At 37.4% G+C, this 18,018-nt stretch overlaps 1 protein-coding gene across 1 annotated transcript in view; it reads right to left on the bottom strand.

Annotated features, from left to right (window-relative positions):
- Positions 1 to 8,656: 8,656 nt before the first annotated feature.
- LOC146735769 (uncharacterized) overlaps positions 8,657 to 18,018 on the bottom strand; it is a 35,466-nt gene continuing 26,104 nt past the window's right edge. The window contains exon 2 of the mRNA XM_085506639.1: positions 8,657 to 16,678. Coding sequence (XP_085362765.1) covers positions 8,752 to 16,566 — 7,815 coding nt within the window. The 5' untranslated portion in view covers positions 16,567 to 16,678 and the 3' untranslated portion in view covers positions 8,657 to 8,751. The remainder of the gene's footprint in view (positions 16,679 to 18,018) is intronic.

The raw sequence follows: 18,018 nt of genomic DNA, 5'->3' as shown, positions 1-18,018 counted from the left end.
CCTAGCCCTCTACACAGGTAAGAGAAGGTATCAATTATCCTAGCCCTCTACACAGGTAAGAGAAGGTATCAATTATCCTAGACCTCTACACAGGTAAGAGTAGGTATCAATTATCCTAGCCCTCTACACAGGTAAGAGAAGGTATCAATTATCCTAGCCCTCTACACAGGTAAGAGTAGGTAACAATTATCCTAGCCCTCTACACAGGTAAGAGAAGGTATCATTTATCCTAGCCCTCTACACAGGTAAGAGAAGGTATCAATTATCCTAGCCTCTACACAGGTAAGAGTAGGTATCAATTATCCTAGCCATCTACACAGGTAAGAGAAGGTATCAATTATTCTAGCCCTCTACACAGGTAAGAGAAGGTATCAATTATTCTAGCCATCTACACAGGTAAGAGAAGGCATCAATTATCCTAGCCCTCTACACAGGTAAGAGTAGGTATCAATTATCCTAGCCCTCTACACAGGTAAGAGGAGGTATCAATTATCATAGCCCTCTACACAGGTAAGAGAAGGTATCAATTATCCTAGCCCTCTACACAGGTAAGAGTAGGTTTCAATTATCCTAGCCCTCTACACAGGTAAGAAAGGGTATCAATTATCCTAGCCCTCTACACAGGTAAGAGAAGGTATCAATTATCCTAGCCCTCTACACAGGTAAGAGAAGGTATCAATTATCCTAGACCTCTACACAGGTAAGAGTAGGTATCAATTATCCTAGCCCTCTACACAGGTAAGAGAAGGTATCAATTATCCTAGCCCTCTACATAGGTAAGAGTAGGTAACAATTATCCTAGCCCTCTACACAGGTAAGAGAAGGTATCATTTATCCTAGCCCTCTACACAGGTAAGAGAAGGTATCAATTATCCTAGCCTCTACACAGGTAAGAGTAGGTATCAATTATCCTAGCCATCTACACAGGTAAGAGAAGGTATCAATTATTCTAGCCCTCTACACAGGTAAGAGAAGGTATCAATTATTCTAGCCATCTACACAGGTAAGAGAAGGTATCAATTATCCTAGCCCTCTACACAGGTAAGAGTAGGTATCAATTATCCTAGCCCTCTACACAGGTAAGAGGAGGTATCAATTATCATAGCCCTCTATACAGGTAAGAGAAGGTATCAATTATCCTAGCCCTCTACACAGGTAAGAGAAGGTATCAATTATCCTAGCCCTCTACACAGGTAAGAGAAGGTATCAATTATCCTAGCCCTCTACACAGGTAAGAGAAGGTATCAATTATCATAGCCCTCTACACAGGTAAGAAAAGGTATCAATTATCATAGCCCTCTACACAGGTAAGAGTAGGTATCAATTATCCTAGCCCTCTACACAGGTAAGAGTAGGTATCAATTATCCTAGCCCTCTACACAGGTAAGAGAAGGTATCAATTATCCTAGCCCTCTACACAGGTAAGAGTAGGTATCAATTATCCTAGCCCTCTACACAGGTAAGAAAGGGTATCAATTATCCTAGCCATCTACACAGGTAAGAGAAGGTATCAATTATCCTAGCCCTCTACACAGGTAAGAGTAGGTATCAATTATCCTAGCCTCTACACAGGTAAGAGAAGGTATCAATTATCCTAGCCCTCTACACAGGTAAGAAAGGGTATCAATTATCCTAGCCCTCTACACAGGTAAGAGAAGGTATCAATTATCCTAGCCATCTACACAGGTAAGAGAAGGTATCAATTATCCTAGCCCTCTACACAGGTAAGAGTAGGTATCAATTATCCTAGCCCTCTACACAGGTAAGAGAAGGTATCAATTATCCTAGCCCTCTACACAGGTAAGAGAAAGTATCAATTATTCTAGCCCTCTACACAGGTAAGAGAAGGTATCAATTATCCTAGCCCTCTACACAGGTAAGAGAAGGTATCAATTATCCTAGCCCGTTACACAGGTAAGAGAAAGTATCAATTATTCTAGCCCTCTACACAGGTAAGAGAAGGTATCAATTATCCTAGCCATCTACACAGGTAAGAGAAGGTATCAATTATCCTAGCCCTCTACACAGGTAAGAGAAGGTATCAATTATCCTAGCCCTCTACACAGGTAAGAGAAGGTATCAATTATCCTAGCCCTCTACACAGGTAAGAGAAGGTATCAATTATCATAGCCCTCTACACGGGTAAGAAAAGGTATCAATTATCCTAGCCCTCTACACAGGTAAGAGTAGGTATCAATTATCCTAGCCCTCTACACAGGTAAGAGAAGGTATCAATTATCCTAGCCCTCTACACAGGTAAGAGTAGGTATCAATTATCCTAGCCCTCTACACAGGTAAGAAAGGGTATCAATTATCCTAGACCTCTACACAGGTAAGAGAAGGTATCAATTATCCTAGCCCTCTACACAGGTAAGAGAAGGTATCAATTATCCTAGCCCTATACACAGGTAAGAGAAGGTATCAATTATTCTAGCCCTCTACACAGGTAAGAGAAGGTATCAATTATCCTAGCCCTCTACACAGGTAAGAGTAGGTATCAATTATCCTAGCCCTCTACACAGGTAAGAAAGGGTATCAATTATCCTAGACCTCTACACAGGTAAGAGAAGGTATCAATTATCCTAGCCCTCTACACAGGTAAGAGAAGTTATCATTTATCCTAGCCATCTACACAGGTAAGAGAAGGTATCAATTATCCTAGCCCTCTACACAGGTAAGAGTAGGTATCAATTATCCTAGCCCTCTACACAGGTAAGAGTAGGTACGAGTTATCCTAGCCCTCTACACAGGTAAGAAAAGGTATCAATTATCCTAGCCCTCTACACAGGTAAGAGTAGGTATCAATTATCCTAGCCCTCTACACAGGTAAGAAAGGGTATCAATTATCCTAGACCTCTACACAGGTAAGAGAAGGTATCAATTATCCTAGCCCTCTACACAGGTAAGAGAAGGTATCAATTATCCTAGCCCTCTACACAGGTAAGAGTAGGTATCAATTATCCTAGCCCTCTACACAGGTAAGAGAAGGTATCAATTATCCTAGCCCGTTACACAGGTAAGAGAAAGTATCAATTATTCTAGCCCTCTACACAGGTAAGAGAAGGTATCAATTATCCTAGCCATCTACACAGGTAAGAGAAGGTATCAATTATCCTAGCCCTCTACACAGGTAAGAGAAGGTATCAATTATCCTAGCCCTCTACACAGGTAAGAGAAGGTATCAATTATCCTAGCCCTCTACACAGGTAAGAGAAGGTATCAATTATCATAGCCCTCTACACGGGTAAGAAAAGGTATCAATTATCCTAGCCCTCTACACAGGTAAGAGTAGGTATCAATTATCCTAGCCCTCTACACAGGTAAGAGAAGGTATCAATTATCCTAGCCCTCTACACAGGTAAGAGTAGGTATCAATTATCCTAGCCCTCTACACAGGTAAGAAAGGGTATCAATTATCCTAGACCTCTACACAGGTAAGAGAAGGTATCAATTATCCTAGCCCTCTACACAGGTAAGAGAAGGTATCAATTATCCTAGCCCTATACACAGGTAAGAGAAGGTATCAATTATTCTAGCCCTCTACACAGGTAAGAGAAGGTATCAATTATCCTAGCCCTCTACACAGGTAAGAGTAGGTATCAATTATCCTAGCCCTCTACACAGGTAAGAAAGGGTATCAATTATCCTAGACCTCTACACAGGTAAGAGAAGGTATCAATTATCCTAGCCCTCTACACAGGTAAGAGAAGTTATCATTTATCCTAGCCATCTACACAGGTAAGAGAAGGTATCAATTATCCTAGCCCTCTACACAGGTAAGAGTAGGTATCAATTATCCTAGCCCTCTACACAGGTAAGAGTAGGTACGAGTTATCCTAGCCCTCTACACAGGTAAGAAAAGGTATCAATTATCCTAGCCCTATACACAGGTACGAGAAGGTATCAATTATTCTAGCCCTCTACACAGGTAAGAGAAGGTATCAATTATCCTAGCCCTCTACACAGGTAAGAGAAGGTATCAATTATCCTAGCCATCTACACAGGTAAGAGAAGGTATCAATTATCCTAGCCCTCTACACAGGTAAGAGTAGGTATCAATTATCCTAGCCCTCTACACAGGTAAGAGAAGGTATCAATTATCCTAGCCATCTACACAGGTAAGAGAAGGTATCAATTATCCTAGCCCTCTACACAGGTAAGAGTAGGTATCAATTATCCTAGCCCTCTACACAGGTAAGAGAAGGTATCAATTATCCTAGCCCTCTACACAGGTAAGAGAAGGTATCAATTATCCTAGCCATCTACACAGGTAAGAGAAGGTATCAATTATCCTAGCCCTCTACACAGGTAAGAAAAGGTATCAATTATCATAGCCCTCTACACAGGTAAGAGAAGGTATCAATTATCCTAGCTCTCTACACAGGTAAGAGAAGGTATCAATTATCCTAGCCCTCTACACAGGTAAGAGAAGGTATCAATTATCCTAGCCCTCTACACAGGTAAGAGAAGGTATCAATTATCCTAGCTCTCTACACAGGTAAGAGAAGGTATCAATTATCCTAGCTCTCTACACAGGTAAGAGAAGGTATCAATTATCCTAGCCCTCTACACAGGTAAGAGAAGGTATCAATCATCCTAGCTCTCTACACAGATAAGAGAAGGTATCAATCATCCTAGCTCTCTACACAGATAAGAGAAGGTATCAATTATCCTAGCCCTCTACACAGGTAAGAGTAGGTATCTTGCTGCGTTCCCGCACTTTGTTCAACCTCGCTTTTTTGTCGTGTGCGCTACGTTCATGTTAAAGACGTCTTGTTTTGAATTATACTACAGGTCATACTAAGTCCAGTTCAGTAACCATTGTTATGTTTAGACTAATTTCGAAAGCCTTATCGATTTAGTTGATTTATGATTGGCGTAGCTTACATGCCGAGTTGCCGTCAGTTGTGTAGTTGAGACTCATCAAAAATTCTCAGTAGTTTTCTACACGATTATGCAAGTCGCATTCCATGTACAGTATGTAATCTATTTGAATAAGCTTAGATTCATGTACAATTTTGTCTATATTTTGTGTGTACATGTACAATAGATGCGTCTAGTCTTGCCACTAGGTGGCACACTATGCTGTAATATCATTGACTATCTATTTGCATAGTAGCACTGGCACGTATTACAATATAAATAAGCAAGTTCATGTTATTATTTTCTGAACGTATACTCTTGTATTTCACAGTTTTTACGGTGTTACAATCTTCTCAATATTGTTCGTCATAAATAAAGTGAAGGTTACATCAGTGTTTTGCGTTGGTTACTGGGGCAGCTACAGTCAAAACTCGACAGTCAACAATTTCTGGTCGAAACTATAGTCATTGCTGTGAGGTCGAAGAAAGGAATTGCCTGCACTATCCACGGCACATCAAATTGTATACTAAGCTGAACGTTCAGATGTCACTCGGATAGACTTCGTTTTTATCAAGACAATCAGTGGACACTCTTAAGCACTGTATGACAACAGAAGACTGTTACATATAGACACAAGATTGCAAGATCCAGTACATTGAAACACTGTTTGAAACATACATGTTGTATTAAACATTTGACATTTGTGTTCACAAGCAGACAGTGAATGTCATTGATTTACTATCAAACTGTGATGGACATTGAGTTACTTGCTTAAATTCAGTATAGCTCTAAGGTGTCACCGCCAATGAGAATTGTAATATAGAATAAGACTCAATCTGCATACTCAGGATACTCTGCATTTATATTTCAAATATTTTTGGTATAATTTCAGTGTCATATTAAGGATCTGTGCTATTAGGGGGCTTGACATCTGTACTTGGCTTACCCATGCGCTCTGTGCTTTCCCGTTGCAGTCGCGATTGTTCGTTTACCACACTCCCAGCCCAATAGTGAGCGTATCTGCCTTTTCAAATCAATTGTGAAATTAGTTCATTTTGTCATATTTGATTCAATTTAACCATACAGTTTAATAGTCTCTTTTCAGATATGGCTGATGGGGCCATCACACCAACATATATTAGTCCACATGACAATGAAGTGCCACCAGAGGCACAGATGGGATTGGTTGGAATTCCTGTTGAAAGTCAAACTGAGGAAGAGACAAGTCAACTGCGGAGGTCAGAAAGAACACGGAAACTTATTGAAAAAGCAAAACAGTACAGAAGTCAAGTACTAACTTTACTAAGATAAATTCTGGGAAAATCATTTCGATCTGCTATATGAAGAGTGTAGATTGGGGATGGGGCGTGAAACAGAACACCAATGTGATTACTAAAGAGTGCAGTTAGGAAGCAGAAAGCACACCCATGTGAATGTCTACAAAACCTTATAAACAAGAATTTAATAACAAAAAATAAGAAGATTCTATAACATATCAACACAACCTCTAATAAACTTTGAAAAAACTGTATATGGCAGGTAAGCAAATATTACATTTCAAAAAGATGAAAATACAAATGTATTATTCAAGTGGTATTTGAATTAATGCCAATAAAAATCCAATGTGCAACATTTAGCATGGATTCTGAAATGTCTTACATGAAATTTTTCTATTGAACATGTTTACCACCTCCCAACACTAAATTGTAGATTAAGTTGGACGTGTCGAAGACGTATATTGTTTACATATAGAGAATGTTCTATCTACTTTTCATGTGAAGTATAACAATTCACAATAAAACGAATTACAGTTAGAGTTATTGGTACACAATTAACAATAAAAAAAATGATCATACAAAACTATGTAATAAAATTTGGCAATAATTTATGCCAAAAATAAGAAAATAAGAAATCTTTTGTATCAAAAACCTTGCAAAATTTGTCAGGAAAGGATAACAAGTCATTGTTAATGACATAATCCCTGTTGGAATTAGAGAAAATGGTATTCATGCCAAAAATATAATAATATGGACGAAAAATTTAGCATCAATAATTGGCTGGTCTAGTATCAATAGAAATTACTGTAAAATACACCAACAAGCAGCCAGTCGGCTGAGATAGCTCTGCTGTTAGCAATGCATATTTCAATTAAAGAACAGAAGATATCATTAGAAAATGAACAATATGTATAGTATGTATAGCAATCGGACCAAAAATGACATAAATATTCATCAAAATTAGATAATTGAAGATATCATCACCAAATGAACAAATCTGAGAAAGGTCTACATGTAGTACCTATATATGTAATATCAAAGCAATTGTACTTTTGGTTTTTAACAAGAAGTCGAAAATATCACTTTTTACCAAAAATATTCACCAAAATTAGAGAATTTAAGATATCATCACGAAATGAACAAATCTGAGAAAGGTCCACATGTAGTATCTATATATGTAATATTAAAGCAATTGAACTTTGAAGCGGTTTTTAACAAGAAGTCGAAAATATAACTTTTTACCAAAAATTACAAAAATATTCACCAAAATTAGAGAATTGAAGATATCATCATGAAATGAACAAATCTTAGAGAGGTCTACCCAAGGTACATATACACTAAGTATCAAAGCATTCAGGCTTGTAGATTTCAAGAAGAAGTCTAAAAGATAAAACATTGACACGGACGACGACGGACAATCACTCATATGATCAGCTCCGCTCAACAAAGTCGACAGCAGAGCTAAAAAAGTCTTTTCAGCGAAAATTAATTCCAGCTAAAATAAAGTATTTTACAGTAGGTGTGTTAAATGACTCTTCCAAATTCGTAACATATGTTCAGAAATGGGATATGCTATTCATGCATTTTTTGTATTCAAACTGAATTTCATATGTCCAGGCTCATGTACAGATATACAAAACGATCACAACATGTATAATGTTTGTATCAAATTTGAATGAAAATCAACAAATCATTTTCAAGATACCACTGTTTCAAAAAAACTAGATGAATGCGACAATCTTTGATCTGATTATGGAACAAACTGACCTGAACATGTATTCCAATATGTATAATCTGTGTGCAAAGTATGATTGAAAATAGTCCCGAAGCCTTGGAGATATAGTATGGTCAAAGAGAAAGGTAGCTGCCAATCAGACATTTTTGATCTGATTGTAAAACCAAATTGTCAGAGACATGTAATCTAAACATACAATGTATGTATAAAATTTGAACAAAAACTGACAAAGCATGCATAAGACACCCCATTTTTGAAAAACAAAGCATGCTTAAGATACAACATTTGCAAAAAAAATACAAAATGGCTGTCAGTCGGCCATCTTTGAATGAATCAGTAAACCACTGTATGTGCACATGTCCCAGATGAAGTACTAGGCACATGCAAGAAATGAACAAGTTTGGTCCTTCGTTCAAACAAGGACTAATTAGAATTGTGTGAGTTATTGAAAGTACAAATAAATAGTTTTTTACAAGAATGATGCAACATCTTCTTTCTCATAAATCTAACAAAAAAGCTTTAAACATAATGATCAATGGCGATAGAAGAAGTTGGACGATTATTTGAGAAAGACCTGGTTAAGGTCTTAAATGGTATATTGTACTTTTGGCTCGATTCTCCTTTAAACATATTCAACACTACTCAAAGTTATCAAAATTACTTCTTTGAATTTTCATGTATGGTATCACAAAGTAGCCCTTGATATAATGTATACATAGTTTCAACATAATGTAGTCCTTGACATAAGCTACAATGTTTTAAGTTACAAGAAGTCTTTGGCATAAGATATAGTTCACTACACCACATGGTTTTCAGTATAATCCACAATGTATATGTACACTGAAATTCTGCTTCACATGAAAGCTTGATACATTATCACATTGGCTTGGAGGAAAAAGTGTTTACAGAAGAAAATTGTGGAGACAGTTGTTGATACAATACTCTTTGATTAGGTATAGGTTGTTGTTGTTGTTGTTGTTGTTGTTGTTGTTGTTGTTGTTGAAAAGGTGCATGTATTTGTACAGGAGCAAATGTGCTTTGCCCCTGGCTCCCCTTGTCTTTGTGGATTGTTGATCTTAGTTGTTGCTGCCAAGCTCCCGATTCTTGCTCTTTTTGACAACAAACACTGAGCAGATGATCTTCCTTGGATTGTTGGTTTGTCTTTACTGATTGTTTCAGACACTGTCCAGGCTGACAATTCCTTTGAGTCTGCCGCCTTTCAATTAGCAACCTCTTCAAAGCTTCAGCTTTGTTCCACTGTTCTAAGGGCTCTGACTGTCTTGGTGTTAGTTGAGTCACACCATCATGTTGAGTTATGAACTGCTGTTGGTTCTGCTGGTTTATTAGTGGGTCATATGTTGCAGGTTGCATTTGTTGCTCCAACTGACATACTGACCTTGGTTCTTGCAACAATGGTGTCACTGATACTTGTTGTTCATACTGATTTGTTGGTATTCGATTTACATTGTACGCATTACTCGGTGAACCAACTTGTTGCGATTGCCAAACTGGCATTTGTTGTTGATTTGATGCCATTTGATGTTGCAGCTGATTTACTTGCATTTGTTGTTGCTCCACATGTTGGTTGAATGGCACCTGATGGGGATTATGGATTGGTATTTGTTTTTGTACATTGCTTCTTTCTTGTTGTTGTAACTGATTTATTAATTGCTCTTGTTGATTAAATGGCATTTGTTGTTGTATGTGCTGTGTGCTTAATGATACTTGTGGTAGATCTATTGGCACATGCTGTATTAGATTTTCTTTTAATTGTTGTTGCTCAAACTGTAACTGTCTCTGTGTTAGTTGCTGTACCGCACCTGCATTAACTTGTTGATCCGACATGATTGTATGCTGTGGCTGTCTTGAAGCCTGTGCTTGGTGTGATGTGTATTGGTTCATCAAAGACAGTTTTACTGATGACTGTACCTCAACATGTGAATCTAGCATAACTGGTTGGTTGTCTCCAATATAGACCATCTGTGCATCAGTGTTATCTTTAGCTGTTTTTACATTGTGTTCATCTAAAGCATTTTTATCCAGAATATCCTGAAGCTGTGATTCCTGTTGAGAAAGTATATCTTTTTGATTCTGCAACTGACTCTCAAGATCTTGCTGCAACTGATTGTGAACATGCAGCTGAGGTTGTGGTTGCATTTCCCCACTTAGGCTAGAATGTTGTTCTCGAAATTGCTGTTGTTGATCTTGGAGTTTTTGTAATAACACTTGCTGATTCTGAATTTGTTCACTATACATTTGAAGCAGTTGTTTACTTTGTTTCAACTGTTGCAATAATGTTTCCACTAAATTGTCATCAATTTGTCGCTGACGTTTCACAAATGTGTCAGCAAGTTGTTCTGGAGACTGTTGGATTGATTGAATTGAGCAACTACTCTGTTGAATCTGCAGCTGAGATTGCTCCCTTGATTGATAATTACTGTTGGGTGAGGGCAATACCAGATTATGTTCAGGGTCATGTTGATCAGACTGCTGTTCATGTTTTGTTTGATGGTTTTCTCGTTTTTGCTGCAGCTCAGCAGTTCCTTGTCGTTGTGGTGCCTCTTCATGCTCTAGCTGAAATGACTGTACATATTTCAGATTCTGCACAACAGGTAATTGTGTATTATACGAGTTGTCTAACTCCACACCCCCTTCAGATGAGCATTTTTTTTTAGGCTTGACAAATCTATGCGATTCATTAATCCAATAATCTGTAGAATTTGTTTCTGTCAATTTATCATTCTGATCATTGTTTGGAGGATGGAGTAAATGAAAAAGATCACTTTTTTCTTCATCATACCCAGCAGAAGGTGAACCGTCTGTATCTAGTTCTCTGTCATTTATAGGGGTAACAAATTCTTCTTCTAATGGCTCTGTTTTTATTTCAGGTAATTTGTTCCCATGAGAAAAAGCTTTGATTTCTTTAGCAGTCAGTTTAGGTATAACAAGTTTTATTTGCTTCAGTTTGTATGTGCTCAGAGCATGTCTAAAAATAATATCATTCAAATTAGATGCTGCATGTATTATATCTGAATTAATGTTCTCTGAAGATGAGTTTAACTTAACTGCTTCCTTTGTAGAAGGTGTTGATGCATCTTCAATTGTTTCACCAAGTGCAGATTCTTTTTGTTTCTTGCTTTCCTGTTTGTTCTGTTTGCAAGGTCTTCCTCTTCTTCTTTTTTGAGTTGCAGTTTCAAATTGTCCTGGTGGTAAACTTTCACTATGGGTAATATTTTTTGGTTGAATATCAGTAGCATGGTGTGGTTCATTGCTTTGCTGTAGTGGTTGTTTTCTACATAATTGCTGGAGTCTTTCCTTTTCTTTAATTGCAGATGTTTTCAAAATTGTGGAAGATGTTTCTACTAATGCACTTGTTTCAAATGGTTCTGGTCCTGCACTTGGCTTGTGTGTATTGTGCAGTAAGGAAAGTTCTTTTTTAGGTAACATTGTTGATGTATTTTTAAATGTTTCACTAAATGTAGTAATTAATTGTTCTTTGCAGTTTTGCTGTCCTGGCTGCTCTGTGCTGACTTTTCTAGGTCTTCCTCTTCCCCTTTTTGCAGTTGTTTTCATAGATTTGAGAGAGGTATCCAATGATTTATTCTTATTTATATTGGGTTTCGTAGATGTTGACTCACTACCAACATGTTTTTTTTTACTAATTTGTTCTTGTGGCCACACCTTTTTCTGCTTTACAGTTTTCTTGGTTTTTAAAGGACTTTTGGTGAAATTGCAAGATGTGTCATCAGAGACCTTTGGCAGAAAACGTTGCACCTGGTCAACCCAATAGTCATCCATTGCAACATCCTGTAACGATTTGCTTTGCATTTCTGATGTTGTTTGTTTATTGGATTGAGAAGAGGGCTTCAATGACTTATGAACATCATTATTATTACATTGTTGTTGTTCATCACTAGAGAAATCTTCAATCCTTTGCTGAGTTGGTTGCTCTGTATTCATTTGTTTGGGACTTCCCTTACCCAATTCTCGTTTCTGCCTCCCCTTAACCTCAGTTGTTGTTGTTTTATCTTTGAAAGATAGCTTTGGTGGTGAGGTTTTTTCAAATTTCTCTTGTAATGTACTTAGATTGGAGAGTAATGAAAGGCCTTTTGTAGTATCTTTTCCCGGATTATCTACACCATGGCGTTGTTCACTGCATTGCTGTACTATTTTTTGTGTGTGCAATTGTTGGTGTCTTCCACTTTCCTGTTTAGCACATGTTTCTTTTTTTTCTGGTGGTGAACTTGACATTGTTGATGCATTTTGCATTATGTCACTAAATACAGTGGCTTTTTCTTGGGGAGTAGCAGTATCATCGGTCTGTTTAGATTTGTCTTTCCGGGGTCTTCCTCTTCCCCTTTTAGTGTCATTTAATGATTTACTGCTATTTACATTACTATTCAGTTTCGTAGATGTTGATTCACTACCAATATGCATTTTTTTACTAATTTGTTCTTGTGGCCACACCTTTTTCTGCTTTAGAGTTTTCTTGGTTTTTAAAGGACTTTTTGTGGAATAGCAAGATGCATCATCAGAGACCTTTGGCAGAAAACGTTGCACCTGGTCAACCCAATAGTCATCCATTGCAACATCCTGTAATGATTTGCTTTGCATTTCTGATGTTGTTTGTTTATTGGATTGAGAAGAGGGCTTCAATGACTTATGAACATCATTATTATTACATTGTTGTTGTTCATCACTAGAGAAATCTTCAATCCTTTGCTGAGTTGGTTTCTCTGTATTCATTTGTTTGGGACTTCCCTTACCCAATTCTCGTTTCTGCCTCCCCTTAACCTCAGTTGTTGTTGTTTTATCTTTGAAAGATAGCTTTGGTGGTGAGGTTTTTTCAAATTTCTCTTGTAATGTACTTAGATTGGAGAGTAATGAAAGGCCTTTTGTAGTATCTTTTCCCGGATTATCTACACCATGGCGTTGTTCACTGCATTGCTGTACTATTTTTTGTGTGTGCAATTGTTGGTGTCTTCCACTTTCCTGTTTAGCACATGTTTCTTTTTTTTCTGGTGGTGAACTTGACATTGTTGATGCATTTTGCATTATGTCACTAAGTACAGTGGCTTTTTCTTGGTGAGTAGCAGTATCATCGGTCTGTTTAGATTTGTTATTCCGGGGTCTTCCTCTTCCCCTTTTAGTGTCATTTAATGATTTACTGCTATTTACATTACTATTCAGTTTCGTAGATGTTGATTCACTACCAATATGCATTTTTTTACTAATTTGTTTTTGTGGCCAATCTTTTTTTTGTTTTCTATTTTTTTTAATTTCTGAAGGTATTTTTGTGGACTTGCAAGATACGCCATCAGAGACTTTTGGCAGAAAACGTTGCACCTGGTCAACCCAAGAATCAGACATTCCAACTTCCTGTAATGGTTTGCTTGTCATTTCTGATGTACCTGGTGTTACTTGTTTATTGGATGGAGAAAATTCATTCAACAACTCATGAACATCATTACGAATATTATTATTATATTGCACTTCATCACTAGAATAATCTTGAACTGTACCTGAATCTTCTGCAGGTTCATTTAATGCTGGATTCTTATGTGATACATTGTTTTGTTGTAAGATCTGGTTTTCAGAATGTTTACTATCAATACATTTCCCATGTGATTTATGTGATTCTTCAGACTGAATCACAGGAGATTCAGCTAATTTGCAATCATTAATCATATCGTGTGGATCCAAACAAGTTTCACTGGAATGTTTTGCTGGAGATGTGGCTTTCATTTCACTAGCTAACAATGTTCCTTCAGCAGATTTGGTGGTCCCACTATTGTTTTCTAATGTTTTTAAAATAATTCGAGTCACTGTTTGGTCAGAAAATGAGCTACTGACTTGCTTCTTTTGGTTAGACTTCAAGGATGTGTTATTAGTACTTGATGGGGAAAGAGTGCTACTTGCTGTATCACCTTTTTTACTTTGTTCATCAGGTGACAAAACACAAACTGTACCAATGCCCTGATTGTTCTCAACTTCTGTTTGTGAGTTAATTTGACTTAACTGGTCTTTTTTATCAAGTGAAGTATTATGTAATTTATCTTTTGGCTTGTTGGAATAAGACACTGTCTGACTATCAGAGTAAGTTCTATTCAAAGTCTGACTTGTCTGTTTACGTTTGTTTGTAGAGCGAGTAACCCGTTTTGGACACCAATCAGAATCAGAATCAGATTCTGAAGTAGGAAACCAATCAGAATCAGAATCAGAATCAGAACATTTCTCTGCAAGGTATTCATCAACATCACCTTCTACTTCTTTGCCTATCAGTGATTCCTTTTCTGGAGGCTTCAACTGATGGATACTTGACCATCTTGTTCTCCTTTGGGGCCTTTTTATAATTTCTTCATTGCCTTTTTTTCTTTTCTTAGTCTTTGCTTTTGAAGCCTTATTTTGTTTGCCGACATCACGTTTTTTAACAAGCTTTTTCGTTCCATCGTTTTTCTTAGATTTTACAGAGTGTTTCTTTTTCTTATTTATAGTTGTCTTGTCACTAGATTTTTTAACGAATCTTTGACTTTGTAGCATCCAGTACTGATCATTAAAGTCATCTAAAGAAGGAGATTTATGTTCTGATATTATCTCAATATCAGAGTCTGAATCAGAGTCAATGCAAATTATTTCTGATTTTTTGTCTTGTTTGGCTGGTGGCAATGGTTTAATAGGTATAGGTCCTACAGCAGGTGGAACAGGTCCTGCTTCTGTTTTTGATAAAGGTTTTTTAGAGGTTTCATGTGAGGAATCCTGTCTATCTCCAGGTGTTGTGATTGAAATTATTTCTCCCACAATTTCAACATATGACTCTTCCTGTTCAGGTTGTTTTGATGCATTAGACATCAGAGTACTTGTAGACTGATAGGAGACCTCAGGTGTTGATGACTGTGCAGGATTCTTGCATGGTTCAGATAATTGAGTAGATTGTTGGGTGGTTTCACCTTGGGATGCATTAGATGCTAGAGTACATGTAGATTGATAAGAGATCTCAGGTTCTGGTGACTGTGCAGGATTCTTGCAGGATTCAGGTGATTGAGTAGATTGTTGGGTGGTTTCACCTTGGGATGCATTAGATGTCAGAGTACATGTAGATTGATAGGAGATCTCAGGTTCTGGTGACTGTGCAGGATTCTTGCATGGTTCAGATAATTGAGTAGATTGTTGGGTGGTTTCACCTTGGGATGCATTAGATGTTAGAGCACTTGTAGATTGATAGGAGACCTCAGGTTCTGGTGACTGTGCAGGATTCTTGCATGATTCAGATGATTGAGTAGATTGTTGGGTGGTTTCACCTTGGGATGCATTAGATGTCAGAGCACATGTAGATTGATAAGAGACCTCAGGTTCTGGTGACTGTGCAGGATTCTTGCATGATTCAGATGAATGAGTAGATTGTTGGGTTGTCTCACCTTGGGATGCATTAGATGTCAGAGTACATGTAGACTTATAAGAGATCTCAGGTTCTGGTGACTGTGCAGGATTCTTGCATGATTCAGATGATTGAGTAGATTGTTGGGTGGTTTCACCTTGGGATGCATTAGATGCTAGAGTACATGTAGATTGATAAGAGATCTCAGGTTCTGGTGACTGTGCAGGATTCTTGCATGATTCAGATGATTGAGTAGATTGTTGGGTGGTTTCACCTTCGGATGCATTAGATGTCAGAGTACATGTAGATTGATAAGAGACCTCAGGTTCTGGTGACTGTGCAGGATTCTTGCATGATTCAGATGATTGAGTAGATTGTTGGGTGGTCTCACCTTGGGATGCATTAGATGCTAGAGTACATGTAGATTGATAAGAGACCTCAGGTTCTGGTGACTGTGCAGGATTCTTGCATGATTCAGATGATTGAGTAGATTGTTGGGTGGTCTCACCTTGGGATGCATTAGATGTCACAGTACATGTAGACTTATAGGAGACCTCAGGTTCTGGTGACTGTGCAGGATTCTTGCATGACTCAGATGATTGAGTAGATTGCTGGGTGGTCTCACCTTGGGATGCATTAGATGTCAGAGTACATGTTGGCGGTTGGGGTGACTGTGCAGGTTTCACAAATAACTCAGATGACTGAGTGATTTTCTGCATGGTCTTAGCTTGCGATGCCATAGGTGTCACAGTATTCCTAGGTACAGACAGCTGTGGATAGAATGCTCCACGTACAGGTTGGTGAGATACTTTCAGTTTAGGTGTATGTACAGTTTGTTGTGATGTCTCAGGTGTCAGTCGGTGAATTGACACAGGTTCTTTTGGCGCAGCTACTGTACTTGACTTTTCTGATGAATCCAAATACTGTTTCCTGGATTCTGAATTATGTACATCAACTAGAATGTTATGGCAAACATTATTTTTTTCAGTTTGTACATACTTTGAACTCAACTTTTCAACCGTTGCATCACATCTTTGTTCTTTTAGGGACAGTTTTTCCTCCTTCTCTTGCTGCTGGTTCAGATCTTGTGTTTTTAACTTACATAGTTTGTCAACATTTGTTTTATCCAATACTTTTACTTTTTTATTTTTTTTTATTTTGCCGTTCTTAACTATCTTGTTTATTTTCTTCTTTGCCTTATCTTTTAATGCTGGTGTAATGCTTGATTCAGCTTCCCCAGAACTTGGAACAAATCTCCGGAACTGGTGTACCCAATACATGTCTGCATCACTCACTTGTTTGTCTGCTGATTCCATGATGAACAATTGTGTTGACCAATGGTATTATTATAAAGAATGATGAATAGCAAGCTTCTTGAACCAAACCAAGAAGTCAGGTCACTGTGTTTCAGGACTTATAGGACTTAATCTGAAAACAAACACAATAACACATTTGTATGAACAACTAAAACACTTCTCATAGTGTATACCTACTAAAAACTTGCTTCGTTTGTAGCCATATCATTATTATGTATGCAGCTTGTGAAGTGTTGGCAATAAATATGTAGTGCAGAAATGTTACGTTTTGAAAATATGAGACAATTACCCAGGCTTGCTGGAAAGAGGCTTGAAATAATTCTACAATTATGAGTAGGCATTTGAATTTCTTTAAATTTGAAAACAATGTGATTCACATTACTAGTATTGAAGTTTATAAAATATACAGAAAACAGGGGTACCATGGAGAGGGCACTCAAGAACGCAAACACAATAATCGAGTAAAATAAACGAAGTGTCGAGAGAAAAAAACACTATAGTCGAGAAAAATAAACGCACACTCGAGCATTAAAACACTATGGTCGAGAAAAAACATGATGAGTTGTGGGTAATTTAAAATGGCTGCTTCCTAGTCAAAACAAGCAAGGATGTTGGTTGAGTAAATATTTTCTCTGCTTATGTTTTACAAATTAAAGTATGCAAGTAAATATCATTACCCCCACTATGTCAAGCTTCTATTCAGCAAATTTTGTAACACTCTGAATAGTAATATCAAAACTGTTGTGATTCTAGTTTCGGTGTTCAGAATCATACTATGCAATGCACGGCTTTTGTACTGTGTACAATGCGAGTTTCCATAGATTCTATTTTGGTGTAATAAGTTATATTTCTATATTTACTCGAAATTTTTAAAACCACAATCAAAATAGAAATATGCTGAATACAAACTTCACATAGTGGGGTGTACTTGCATACTTTGATTTGTAAAACATAAGCAGAGGAAATAGTTACTCACCCGACGTCCTTGCTTGACTTGACTTGAAAGCAGCCATTTTTAATTACCCACAATTCATCACGTTTTTTTTCTCAATCGTAGTGTTTTTATGCTCGAGTGTGCATTTATTTTTCTCGACTATAGTGTTTTTTTCTCGATGCTCCATTCATTTTACTCGATTATTGTGTTTGCGTTCTTGAGTGCCCTCTCTATGGTACCCCTAGAAAATATATTTGGTTTTACATTTGTGGTTTTCAGTTTAATTTATTCCAGAGCTCCTCTACCGCTTCGCTGAAAATATTAACTGTGAGTTGGAAATGAAAGGTGGAGTCATGTTGACAAAGTTTGGCAAAATTACCAGTTTGAAGAAATGGAGATCGTAGAGTATGGCCAGTCAGGACAAGATTTCTAAAACTCAAAATAGAATACAGATTAAAAGAGAGCTATGCATTATTTCAGATGTACTGTAAAATCTGTATTAGAAACCGCGGCTTCTA

Source organism: Saccoglossus kowalevskii, chromosome 12 (assembly GCF_978046115.1).
Source record: "Saccoglossus kowalevskii chromosome 12, keSacKowa6.1, whole genome shotgun sequence".
Taxonomy (NCBI): Eukaryota; Metazoa; Hemichordata; class Enteropneusta; family Harrimaniidae; genus Saccoglossus; species Saccoglossus kowalevskii.
The sequence above is the reverse complement of the archived record's forward strand: the minus strand, read 5'-3'. Positions and strand labels throughout refer to the sequence as shown.